Consider the following 13142-nt stretch of genomic DNA (forward strand, 5'->3'; position numbering starts at 1 on the left):
TAAAGAGAATTTAAAGGTTTCAGTACTTGACCAGTGTAGCAATGCCCAGATGGAAATAATGATTTTCAGATTTTCCTTTTCCCCTAAATCACAGTGGAAAGGGGCATTACTATATCGTCCCCCTGGTTCATGCTCGGACTTCTCATTAACTCTTATGGAACTACTAGCCCCGTATTTTAGAGCCAATGAAGACTTCATTCTCCTTGGAGATTTTAACATTCATATAGATGTATCAAACAATCCTGATACTATATCTTTACTTGGTGATCTATCCAGTTTAGGGCTTAAAATCCAGAATAATGGCCCAACACATATGGGTGGCCATACATTGGATTTAATTTTCACCAACTGTCCCAAAATAATATGCTGCCCTCCTACTCTCATTAATTGGTCAGACCATTACATACTATCCTTTCAATTACTTGGCCCTCATTCACGCTCCCAAAAACCTCTTCCAACGAAAATGGCATAGAATAACCCCAGAAACACTACAGCAAATATGGAAAGAACCTATTTTCTCCGAAGAGGATAACATCGAAGTAGGTTTAGCCAAGTTTAATAAAGCACTCTCAGAGGCCATTGATTTACTTGCGCCATTAGAACTGCATAAACAATGTGCTAAATCAAAAACAGAAACATGGTACACAGAAGAATTAAGAGTTGAAAAACAAAAATGGAGGAGTTTGGAGAAAAAATGGAGGAAAATTCATACTCCAATTAGCAAAACTCTTTATCTAGAAGCTCAGTCCAATTATTTCAAAAACATAAAAAAAGCTCGGAGACATAAACTTGACTTACAAATCTCAGAGGCTGGAAATTCCACTAGGGAACTTTTTAAAGTCCTACAATCTTTTGTTAAGCCCACAGCCTGTGAAAGCCCAGACGATTTTAATCAAAACCTATGTGATGAGGTCTCTATGTTCTTCGAGAAAAAAATAGATTTAATCTACGAAAAAATTACTAAGACACTAAATAATAGAGATATCATCAATAGTCCTAGCTTCGAGTCTACCATTGGTGGAACAAACAGACCTACTCTGACTGCGATCCCAGAGATTAGTCTCACTGAAGTATATATGTTACTTCACCTAATTAAATCAGGTTCACCAACTGATCTATTACCTGCCAAGATGATTGCTCCCCTGGGTGGCATTCTGGCACCAAGCTTTAAAGCATTGATTAATCTTTCCCTCAAAGAAGGAAAGATTTCCAAAGATTGGAAAAAGGCAGTAGTGAACCCAATTCGCAAAAACACCGCGCTACCATGGTCGGACCTTAATAATCTACGTCCTATATCCCTCCTACCCCACCTCAGTAAGATGACGGAGAGACATGTCAATTCTCATCTCTCTAAATTTATCGAGGCAGCGGATGGTCTGGACCCTTCTCAATCTGAGTTCAGGCCAAATCATAGCACAGAATCAGCTCTCCTCTCCGTGACCAACACCATCCGAATGGCACAGGATAGAGGAGGCTCTATGATTCTGGTGCTATTAGATTTATCCGCTGCCTTCGACACGGTATCTCATGACACCTTGATCAGTCGTCTAGAGGGAATAGGAGTGGAGGGAACTGCTCTATCATGGTTGAAAAGCTTCATCTCCAACCGATGCCAAAATGTTCGCTTGGGCTCCCACTATTCCACCTCTAGGGAGCTCACTAAGGGGGTTCCACAGGGCTCGTGTTTAAGCCCCACATTATTTAATGTATATGTGGCCCCCTTGGCGAATGTTGCAAGGAAGTATGGGTTCACACCAATATCCTATGCAGACGACACCCAGCTGCTGTTCCCATTCCAAAATATGACTTTTGCGGTAAGGAATTCCTTTGCTGCTGGAATGAGAGCAATAGCTGGATGGATGACCTCCAATTGCCTACAATGCAATGTGGGTAAGACGGAGGTCATGCTCTTTGGAAACGCCCCACTCCTTTGGTCACCTGAATGGTGGCCTTCAGAACTAGGCACGGTTCCATGCCCAAAGGAAAGTGTGAAAAATCTGGGTGTCAAGTTGGACCAACCACTGGTGCTAAAAGACCATGCCACTCAGGTCACGGGAACCTGTATGAGAGTGATTGGCCTACTTAGAAGGGTTTTTCCCTATTTAGCAGATCATCACCGGAGAACACTAGTGCAGACTCTAGTAATTAGCAGGCTTGACTACTGCAATGGATTGCTTATATCTGCCAATGCGGAACAGTTGAGGAGGCTACAGGTTGTTCATAACACAGCCGCCAGGCTGATCCTCAATGCCCCTGCTAGATCCCCCTCCCATCTCCTACTCAACAAGCTACACTGGCTTCCCATACGCCAGAGAGTACAATTTAAGATATGTTGCACCATTCACAAATGCTTGTATGGAATTGGTCCTAGGTATCTGACTGAAATCTTTCAACCCTGCCAACCTGGAAGAACTCTAAGATCTGAAAACCAAGCTCTACTACAGATCCCTAGGATCAAAAGAGAAAGACAAGGAGGTCGAGCCCTTTCATTCAGAGGCCCTACTCTCTGGAACTCACTACCCCCATCTCTTAGATTAAACCCCAATCTCTTCACCTTTAGAAAATGTCTGAAGACGTATTTGTTTCCTACCCAGCAATCTTAGTTATGTCACACAGATTCTCTGTCTTTGCCTACCTTCGGAACAACGAAGCGCGGAGATATCTCCCCGGAGATTGAATTCCTTGCGCCATACAAGAAACCTAAATAAATAAATAAATAAATATTATCTGCTGCAATGCCTCATTGGGTTTTCCAAGTCAGTCTTTGTAGTGTTTCTAGAGCCTTGTTGGCGTCCAACCTGAACAGAGTGCATTGCAACTATAGTTCAAGATGTGTCTGAGCCACATTTTAACTGTCTCCAATCAGTGTTTGCAGCATCAGGTGAAGCCTTAGCACAGGTATGTGAAATGCTCTTCCATTGGTTCACAGCAGCACAAGTTTGGTGTCTCTTCCGCTGGGAGATTCACCACCTCCTCCTATGGTTGTCTATTATACCTACAAAGCAATTCAGTGGAACTCTAGAATAATGGATTAGAAACCACAAATACACCATGTTTCAAAAATATAGATTACGTCCGATTAACTAAAAATCCTCCGTTTTCGAATTTATTTTCAATATGGGTTCAATCCCTTCATTTCCATGTTGAATCTACGCTGGTTGAAGTGGTGTGTGTAATGGAACAACAGCTGGGCTCGGCCAGCATTTCCATTTTATTCAGCAGTAGCCAGCATTCCAACAAGAGTTTATTATTGCAAAAAGGAGGGGGCATGCTCCTGCTCGGACTACAGTTAACTTCGCCCGTTTAATGCAATAGTTACACTGATGATGTGCAGTGGCTTTCAGCTGATTGTGCTATTTCTCTGCTCTGCTCTCCGAGCGGACCTGGGTGTTACTCTAAAAAGATGAAGTTGGCCTCAGTCAGCCTAGTCATTATGGGTGGAAAAACATACAGTACGCATTTTAGCGACTTAACACATTTCTTGAATGTTATCAGAAACAATTCAGTGCAGATTTTTGTTAGGGCTCTCCGCGTTCTCTTTATCTGTCTTAGTGTGCTCTTTTTGTGGCAAAGCAGCTGTATTTTTAGAACACGATGTTCTGTCCTTGTGAGTTTGTTGCTCTAAAAGTTAATTTTAATTGCAGTACTTTCTCTATTAGTTTTATAAATAAATATTTGAAAGTTAAGTTTACAGTAGTTTCATAGCGAGGAACTGACGCATAGTCACAGGCTGCTTCCAGAAAAATAATTCCATCCCCAATCACAACAACAGAGCCACACAGACACCTTCTGCACAGCTACTGGTCTGGCTTTAAACCACGCTGAAGCAGCAGAGTGGCTCCAAGGTTCCCTCATAGAGTTTCTAGCTCAGAGTTGCGGGTCCTGCCATGTCGCTATACACCTTTGCAAAGCCAAAAATTAGGAATGGAACAGTAGAGTGGGTAATATCCTCTTACATTTTTAGAGTTCAGTGACTGTTGTTCTAGGGAATAAGACTTTACAGTCTCTCTTTTCAAGAATATGAACGTAAAACAAGAACAGGTTATTTAACCAGAGTTCAAGGTTAACCATCTATGTTGGCAAAGTTACTGCTACGTCTGGACATAATCTTCACAGAGTAATTGTATTTACATTTGTAAATGCTTCAGGCCGTTGTCACATGACAGCTTTCGTGTAACATTAGCGTCTATTAACATGTGTTCCAGTTTCCCAAAATTAATGTGTCTTCTCATGACCCATTTATAGCCACTTCTTGAGAACTTGATCTTTCTAGGAACATTTTGCATAGGGTATAGTTACCCTCTTTAGTGGAATGCAGCATTATCTTTATCAAGCCAGAGGGTGCTCCAAAAACACAAAACACATTTGTCTCTACCTCCTTGGAAAAAATAAGACCAGGCTCATCTATAGAGTGTTGCAGCATGAGGGATTCGAGGGCAGCCTTATGGGTAATGTGCCTGTTGCAGAAATGTGTGCACTTAAGGTCAGCTCAAATGCAAGCAGACTGATGCAGCTTGTCATCTTGCAGAGGCTGATAAAAACCAGTGCTGTTGAATTGGGCAATGGATTGGGAGTGTGCACTGTTGTTTACAGCATTAATTTAACTCCTGATCTAGGCTGCGTGAAACAAGGTCATTTTTCTATCATGCCTATACTGCAGTTAACGACTTTACTGCATGAGAGACCACTTATCGAGGTTGGGAGAGTGTGAGAGAGAGTGTGCGAGAGAGTGCGCGAGTGTGTGTGTTAGAGCACATCTTTCCATAAGCTACACTGCCTTTATTCATGGCTAGCTCTTCTGTTGCTTTTGAATAGTGAATTCCCTGTGTCCTTACTGAGTTCTCAGTTCCCACTGCATCCATCACATCTCTTATCTCAGGTTGGGGGATAGTGAATGGGGTAGCCTGTTGATGCTATCCACCCACACACCCCATTGTCTCCCACAACATCCTTCTGTCACCCACTGCTTCTCTACACTGCCTCCTCCCTCTGTGTTCCTTTCATCCCAATTCCCTCCCTTTTTTTAAACACCCAAAAACACAGATCTGTAGCTTAGCTCATGCCTACTTTTTTTCTGGGTCACCAAAAAGGCAAAGCGATCCACACAATTCCACGCCACACAATTTAACTCTGCACATTTCCAATGCACATCACATAATTTGACACTAAACCACATAATTCAACTCAACAGAATTACACAGAATTACACAACACAATACATTCAATCCACACCAAAGAATTTCACATCATGCCATACAATTCAGTAGCACACCACATAATTAAACTCCACAACACAAAATACTGTTACACATAATTACACTCCATAACACAAAATCCCACTCCACATAATTTCAGTACACTCAATACCAGATAATTGCTATCCACATAATTCCCCTGCATGCCATGCCATTCAATTCCACTACACAAATTAACTCCACAACACACAATTCCACTCCACACAATTCCACAACTAACAATTCTAATCCAACCCACATAATTCTCTACACACCACATACATACACTTCACAAAACATGGGTAAACACAATGTCATTTACAACACCAACAGCACTAAATTAAGCAAAAGGGAGACCAATTGTATTTCCAATGCTTGTTTTATGTTGGCTGTAAAATACTGCTCCTTGAAGAACTCAGAATTATTCCAAAGTTTAAGCATCATTTTAACTTACTTACACGAATTTCTGTCAGTGACAGAACCTGTCCTCAGTCCTGAAATGGAAATGTTATTATTATGTTTCTGTACGCAGGAGTATCTTGCTTTCTTTGGGAATATAGCAAACTTCTTCAGGAATTGTCATATCTTTCAGGTATGGGAAAGAAGGGATAGCGACGGCTTCAGTATCAATGAATGAGCATGTGCTGATGAATACAGCTGTGTTATGTAGTCAATCTGTGCCACTTTAGGAGTTTAAACTGTTCATCAAGCAGTCTTCATGCCTTATGTAGAGTTTGCAACACAAGATACTCGGCCAGAGCGAGAACCGTATTTAGAGTTCCATTGACTATAATGTTCTTGTACACCCTTTATGTCAAACTTCTTTCTTCTTCAATTTACTTTGACTGCTTTTTATTCTCCTGAACATGCCAAAGGGTTCATCATCACTCTTGAACAATTAATGAATGGCATGAAGGTAAATGTGGCGTGCTTTTGCAGTGCTCGTTCCATTTCTTTTTTTACAATTAACATGACACATTTTTGAAGCTGCCGGTTGGCTATTGTTTTTACATGACAAAACAATTTGGGACTTTTCAAAAATCTAACTCCAGGCTCCTGTCTGTCAACATGAATGTTAATCCAACAATACACCAAAGTGTGTATAAGGATTAGGGTTATTTTTGATTAAAGTACATTCTTGTTAGCAAAATATTTTAACTGTGCTGCAAATGTTCATGATGTCTACCATTGGCTACAATGCAGTACACATTGAATAAAGCAGTGTGTTTGTTTAGTCCCTGTTACTTTGGGACATGACCTGGGGACACTCTTGTAGAAGCCCCATTTTTGGCTCTACTTATCTCAACAAGGAACACACACTTTTTTACACAGGTTACTACATCACTGCACAGATCAAAGAAAATCTCCGTGATTTTCTACCTCACATGCCAATAGGGGACAGCATGGTGCAGCTCTGATAAAACAGGCAGTACATTTACCCATTTCCTTGGCTGGGCAGGAGCACTCGCTGAATGCTAACAACTGGGTACATAACAAGGTACATGGATGTAATATTGTATTATATACTGGCAATACCGTTACTCCTAGTCCAACTTTTTTTTGTATCAGTCCTCATGCCCCATCCATTCTGGCAATCTTGGCTGCCTGTGGTTCGATAATGCATGGGTATGCTCAAGAGGTTTCTAGGATAGGTAAACTCCTTTGTAGCAGCCATTATTGATCGGAAAATGTGATCGCTGATTTTGGATCTACTAGTATGAATTATATACAATCCCCCTTATTACAGGGGTAGAAGGCAGAGCTAAAGGAGAAGAACCCCAATTGAGAGGAACCATATAACATTTTGAAAACAGCTGAGAGCATAGCTGCTAGCTGGCCAGATCTTTTTTCATTCTAGGGGCCTCTTTTACAGGGGTCTTCAACTGGTAGGTCTCTGAAGTACAGCCCAGCACAGTACATTATAGGGTCTATTCTAGCCATATTGAAAAATGTAGTTTTACAAGAAAAAGTCAAGTTTTTCTTTGAGTGTGTTTTCACAAAATGGAAGTCGCATATTTAATAGAAACACATCTGTTTTGAGAAAATGATATGCTGATGTTGGTAAGCAAAATGATAGAAAATGCAAAGCATATTTAAACTGCTCTTTGAATGACAGTTCATACCGAGTTGTGTAGATTTTTAGCTTTTGATATTCTTTAGTGCCAGTGGGCACTTACTGTTGTGACTGTTATGTCATTTGTCATGTGGAGGCATATTATGATAAAGATTTTCTGACACTGTAGTCAGTAACCCCATATTATGGGTGGCTGTTGTTCAACTACAATATTGAATTTTAAATATTTTCTAGCCAAAATAATGTATCCAGAAAATAGACTACCAAAATATCACGATAGTAAGTATATAAAGGTAAGTACAGTTGTATTTACATTCTTAAATTTAGCTTAATGATATGTATAGCTACAAGTTACAAAGGTGCTTAGTTTAGAAAAGTAAATCTGTACGTACCTGTATGTGGCTTCATAATATTTTAGTGGTCAATATTCTGGGTCGGATATTTTGGCATTGGTCAGTATTGTGACATGCATCTGGGTAGCCACTACTAGTAATTCTGAAACGCGTGGCCACTATTGTGACTGTCTCTGATGTGGTTACTACTGCAACAATTGCAAGTCATTAGAAGATCAGAACTATTTTCATCGATCAGAAGTAGCTCTTAAGATATAAATGGTTGGAGACTACTGCTCATTTCCTGATATTTCTATAGCGCTGTGAAACCTTTAGCATAAGCATGCCAAAAAAGTGATTGCACACTTATTCAAAGGATCGTCATCTCATATATTTCTATAGGTTTCCACTTACTTCATAAATGTGCTCCTCTGTACAGAGTTTTCCCAAGGACATCTGTGTTTTCACCCGGCGAACAGCACATTCCTTGTCTGAAAGACCATCTGACTGCATTGAGATCTCAATAGGGATCTCCGGGGTGTGCGAGAGCATATCTTCTAGCTTATCAGCAGATCGTTCCTTATTCCCATGAGGCAAGTCATCCGGGCTGTTTGAATGGTCGCTTGTGTTCCCTTCCTCCCCATCAGATGCTGATAAATTCTCCGAGCTGAAAGTGGAGTAGGACTTGCATGTTCTCATACAGAGAGGAGGCCTGATAAAGGAAAAACATATAACGCAAACACAATAGTTAATCAAACAGCACACTAGATTGCATTGATTACTATTATGTAAGTAATATGATTACATATTATGTGTCAGCCTACTTGTGTAATAACAAACAATATACTTTGTTGAATGTCAACCTAAAGATATTTGGGGACCATATCGGCAATACTTATTGGAAAAAACTGCCGAAGATGCTGCCCAAGCAGAACAAAATAGAACCGGAGTGGGTTGAGAAATGTGTTGTTTAGGGGTCAAATGGGAGTATGGGCTGTGAGTGCCAAGGCAGGTTGATCTGCATCTAGAAATATGGAAGTTGTCTCTGGGAAATGTAGTAATTCTTTTTGACATTGAGCTGGCGGGTTGTTGAGCATGTGTTGAAAATGATATGTACATTGCATCCTATTGTTATACCGATCATTGTATATGCTGTGGCACCTGCTATGTGTACATTCCAAAAATACTGCTGTAACGTTTCTTATATATTTTTTTATTTTCTTTCTGAAAAATCATAAAGTTTAAAAAAACAAAAAAACTATTTACTTCATTGGCTCAATGAATTAAGGATGCAGTTAGGACTTAATCCTATAACGAACCACATCAACTAGCTAGGTAACCAATAAAGTGAATATATGTGTATTAAAATTAAAAGTGAATCCATGCATATTAAAATTAAAACAAACAAATAATCATTTGTGGTATAACTGAGTTTTTCTTCTCATTTTTGACAAAGATAAAGAAGGCCATGAATCAAGCACAGAAGCCATATGACACCATTAATTTGAAGCAATCCAGAGTAGACTAAAATATCTCTTCTGGTTAGCTAAATTAAGAGGTGTTTTAAGGTATGGGCATAGTGGGCAATTGACCATGTCCAGCACTTTCTATGGGTTTCCTTGGTAGAGTGATATTTCTCAGTTTCACTCACTCTTGTAGCGTCTTGCGAGTTTTACGAAAGTTCCCTTTTGGCTCCTAATAACACCGCCAAGCTTTGATGTAGGTGTCAGAGCGGAATTAAATGAAATCTTGTTTTAGAATGTTGGGTTCACAGTTAAACTCAGACAAATAAAGATGTGTAATATTAAGTTCCTTATGTGGTGTAGTGATTGGCGGGTACCCAGGCTGCAAAGGACGCTACAACTGCCGACAAGATAGGGGATAAATAACGCAGAGAATGGTTGTGCTCTACCAGAGAGTTTGCTTTGGTCCAAGCAAACTGCTAGTGCGAGCAACGTGTCGTTGGCGAAGTATGGCATCAACACTTCATGCATGTGGAATTAAAGCACAACTCCAGCCGCTGTAAAGAGGGTGAAGACAACAGAAGCATTGCAAAGAATCTACACATCAATGGCTGAGAACCTGTTGGTCAGGCCATACATAAAGGTACTGCACTGCCACGGAAGATACAATTGTACATTATTGGAGGGATAATGCAAAATACAATTATGTATTATTACAGGAAAAAGTGCTAAAAACTGCAGTAGTGAAATACTAACAAATTACATACAAGAGCTGGCTGACAGAATAAGTAAGAAATGAGTATACTATCATGTCAAGGTGGCCCAAGAAGAAGTACAAGGTTTACAGAGTTGTGCAATACCTGAAGTGGCACACCACCAAAGCAGCCAGGTGACAGCTCAGAACAACTCCAGAGGTTTCTAACAAGCGAAAGGGCTCCAATAGAGACCAAGAAGGAGGTCACAGTTTCCCCGACTGTCCCTGATGACTCTGAGGCAGGTTGATCACAAGGCCTCAGAAACAGAGCAAATACTGCAGGCTCAAATGGACAACCAACTAGAGCAGAAATAACTCCACCCTCAATGGCAGTCACTCCCATAACTAGTACCATGCTGCTGCCTTCCTGAAATCACTAACACCTTTCAATTTAGCCAAAAAGCAAAAAATTGGCGATTGATGCACTGCATGGATGGAGATACTTGATGATCTCATTTATGCACTTGAAAGAGACTGATACTGAAAACATTATCGAGTATCTCAAAACTCTTGCTGGTGATGGTGTGAAAGAAGTCATAAAGAAAATGTAATTGATGAAGAAATCACATATCGTCAGATTGAAGAAACGCTGAATCTTAAGTTCAATCCAATACCAAACATTGATTATGAAAGATACGTTTTCAGTCAAGAACGCCAAAAGGTTGGTGAAACCATTTATGAATTTGTGGAGAGATTCGATATACTCATCAACCACTGTAAGTTCAGTTAATTTAATGACAAAGAAGCTATGCATCGTAGAGATGTTGATGGATGCTTGTCAGATTCCTTCAGATGACGAATGCTGAGAGGAACTCTTAGTCTGGAGTGAGACTTGATGGCTGTCAGAGCCGAGGAGCATGCTGTAAGACCAGCTGCTGACATGTTGGCCGGAGGTGTCCACAGTGAATCAGTCATGAGTTTATAAAGTAAGTCAAAGCAAAAATATTGAAGGACACAAAGTGATGTCCACACGTAAAACGAAGTTATGTTAATGTTCAGAATGATTTGTAAAGCGCACATACATGGGTGGTTTCATGGCACTCTGATAGGCTCTGTCCATTACCTATGGAGACGTAGATTGTAGGCTTGTGCAAATAGCCATGTTTTTTGAGGGGCCTTCTGAACTTCATAAGGTCAGTGCAAGACCGGATCTCGAAGGGGAAGGAGTTCCACAGTCAAGGGGAAAGGGTTGCAAATCTGCAGCCTCCCTGACGTTTCTGTTTGAACGCGGGGGTGGAAAGAAGCGAAAGGTGAGCAGAGCGCATGTTGCAAGAGGGGGTGTGCCTGAATATCAGGTTGTTTATAAATTTGGGGTTTTGACCGTGCAAGGATTTGAAAATCAGGCAGCCTGTTTTTAACGTGCAGCATCGAAGGATGGGGAGCCAGTGCAATTTCCTTAATAGAGGAGTCGCTGATTGCCATCTGGGTTGTCTAAGGATCAATCTGGTTGTGGGATTCTGGACTATCTGCAACCGTTTGAGCAGATAGAGTGGCTTGCCCAGGTACACAGAGTTGGCATAGTCCAGGTGTGACAGGACGGTAGCTATCACAACCTGGGTCAAGGCTTCCTGCGTGAGTAAGCAGTGAATCTTCCTGATCTTCCGTAGTTGGAAGAAGCATTTAGAGATTACCAAGCCAACCTGTGTTTTCAGTGAAAGATCACTGTTTAAGGTGACCCCTAGTGTTTTAGCCGAGGGGGAGGGAGTGGGCTGGGATCTTAGCTCTGACAGCCAGTAGTGTGGGCCCCAGAACTTATGGCTGTCCCCTGTGAGGACTAGCTCCATCTTGCCAGGTTTTAACTTGAGGTGGATGTGGTCCATCCATTGTTGAATGTGCAGCATGTTGGCCTGAAATTCGGAGACTGATCTGAGTGAGTTGTCACCCGTGAAGACCAATTGCAGGTCATCGCGTAATTGGGCAGTCACCTTCCTATCTTTGAGGGACTGGATCAGGGGGAGAATGTAAAGATTGAAAAGGTGAGGGGAGAGAGCGGAGCCTTGTGGAACACCATACATAGTTCTGCGCTGGGGGCCTGTGAAATGGCCTTGGCAAACGGCCTGGGACCTGTCCTCCAGGAAGGAAGTGAGCCAACTAGCGGCTGCACCTTGGATGCCTGACACGGTCTACCAAAATAGTGTGATCGACCATGTCAAAGGCGGCGTAGAGAACCAGTAATACCAGTGCCTGGGGGGAGCTTCTATCGGCATTGTCATGAAGAGTGTCCAGGACAGCTAATATTACTGTTTCAGTGGAGTGTGCAGGTCGGAAGTTCACCTGGTGAGGGTCGAGGTATTTAGATTCTTCCAAGAAGTTGTACAGGCATCTAGCTACATGGGACTCTAGTACTTTTGCCAGAAAAGGGAGCAGGGAGATGGGATGGAAGAGAGGGACTCGTTCAGGAGGGCGAGGGTTGGGCCCGGAAAAGCTGAGAAGCAGTCTTTAAGTATGTGAGGTGGACAGCAGTCCGAGGGGGCTCCTGATTTGACTTTAGTTAGGAGCGCCTGAAAGATATCGGTACTGTTGGTTGGGAACCAGATAAGCATGCAGTTGTTACTGCACATGGCGGAGGTCATGTTGGGGGAGTGTTTAGGAATGCTGGCTTTGATGGTAGTGATTTTTTCAATAAAATAAGTTATTTAGTGAGTCGCACAGTGGTTGGGAGGGCGCAGCCTTTGGAAGGATTCTGTCTGGGTTGGACAGCTCGTTCATGATTGCACAGATTTCTTTGAAGCTTTTGTTGGAGTTAAGGATATGTGAGGAGAAGTACGAGGACCACAAGGCCATAGGAATGGCCCCGCCCACTGTGGCAGGTTCCGGATTAATTGAGGTGCAGTGATTACTGTAGTGACGCCACTGAAGAAGGGAAGCTTATTCTCGAAACGCGTCTGGTGTGGCTAGAACACGGAGACAAACTCTTTTGTGCCATTTGCCTGCAGTAAGCTGTCTTGAATGAATAAATATTGAAGATTGTACACGTAGCTGTTGGCTTCTCTCTTTGGGGCAAACTCGTTGTTGGATATGTGCCCAGCCGCGAGAGAAGCTCATCGTGTCAGTGCGGGACCGTGATGGATCCATATGGCTTCATAGTGTAAATGGGAGGCGATGTTCGACAAGACAGAGGCCACAGACTGTAGACAAGTCAGCCTTGCTTTCATCAACCCATTGGGGTAACAAGTATTTTTAACAATGGCACACTGAACAGAATCACTTGAGATGTAATGAATTCCTTCACTACGAGGACCACAAGGGCATAGGACTGGCACCACCCACTGTGGCAGGTTCCAG

The 13142-nt window shown here is 41.9% G+C and overlaps 1 protein-coding gene across 4 annotated transcripts in view; it reads right to left on the bottom strand.

Annotated features, from left to right (window-relative positions):
• Positions 1-13142, bottom strand: part of MAP3K13 (mitogen-activated protein kinase kinase kinase 13) — a 536979-nt gene that overhangs the window by 20166 nt on the left and 503671 nt on the right. For all 4 annotated transcript variants that reach the window (XM_078680462.1, XM_078680465.1, XM_078680461.1 and 1 more), the window contains one exon: positions 8055-8352. In XM_078680462.1, the coding sequence (XP_078536588.1) occupies positions 8055-8352 (298 nt within the window). The remainder of the gene's footprint in view (positions 1-8054; positions 8353-13142) is intronic.

This window comes from Lissotriton helveticus, chromosome 3_1 (assembly GCF_964261635.1).
Source record: "Lissotriton helveticus chromosome 3_1, aLisHel1.1, whole genome shotgun sequence".
NCBI classification, from domain to species: domain Eukaryota; kingdom Metazoa; phylum Chordata; class Amphibia; order Caudata; family Salamandridae; genus Lissotriton; species Lissotriton helveticus.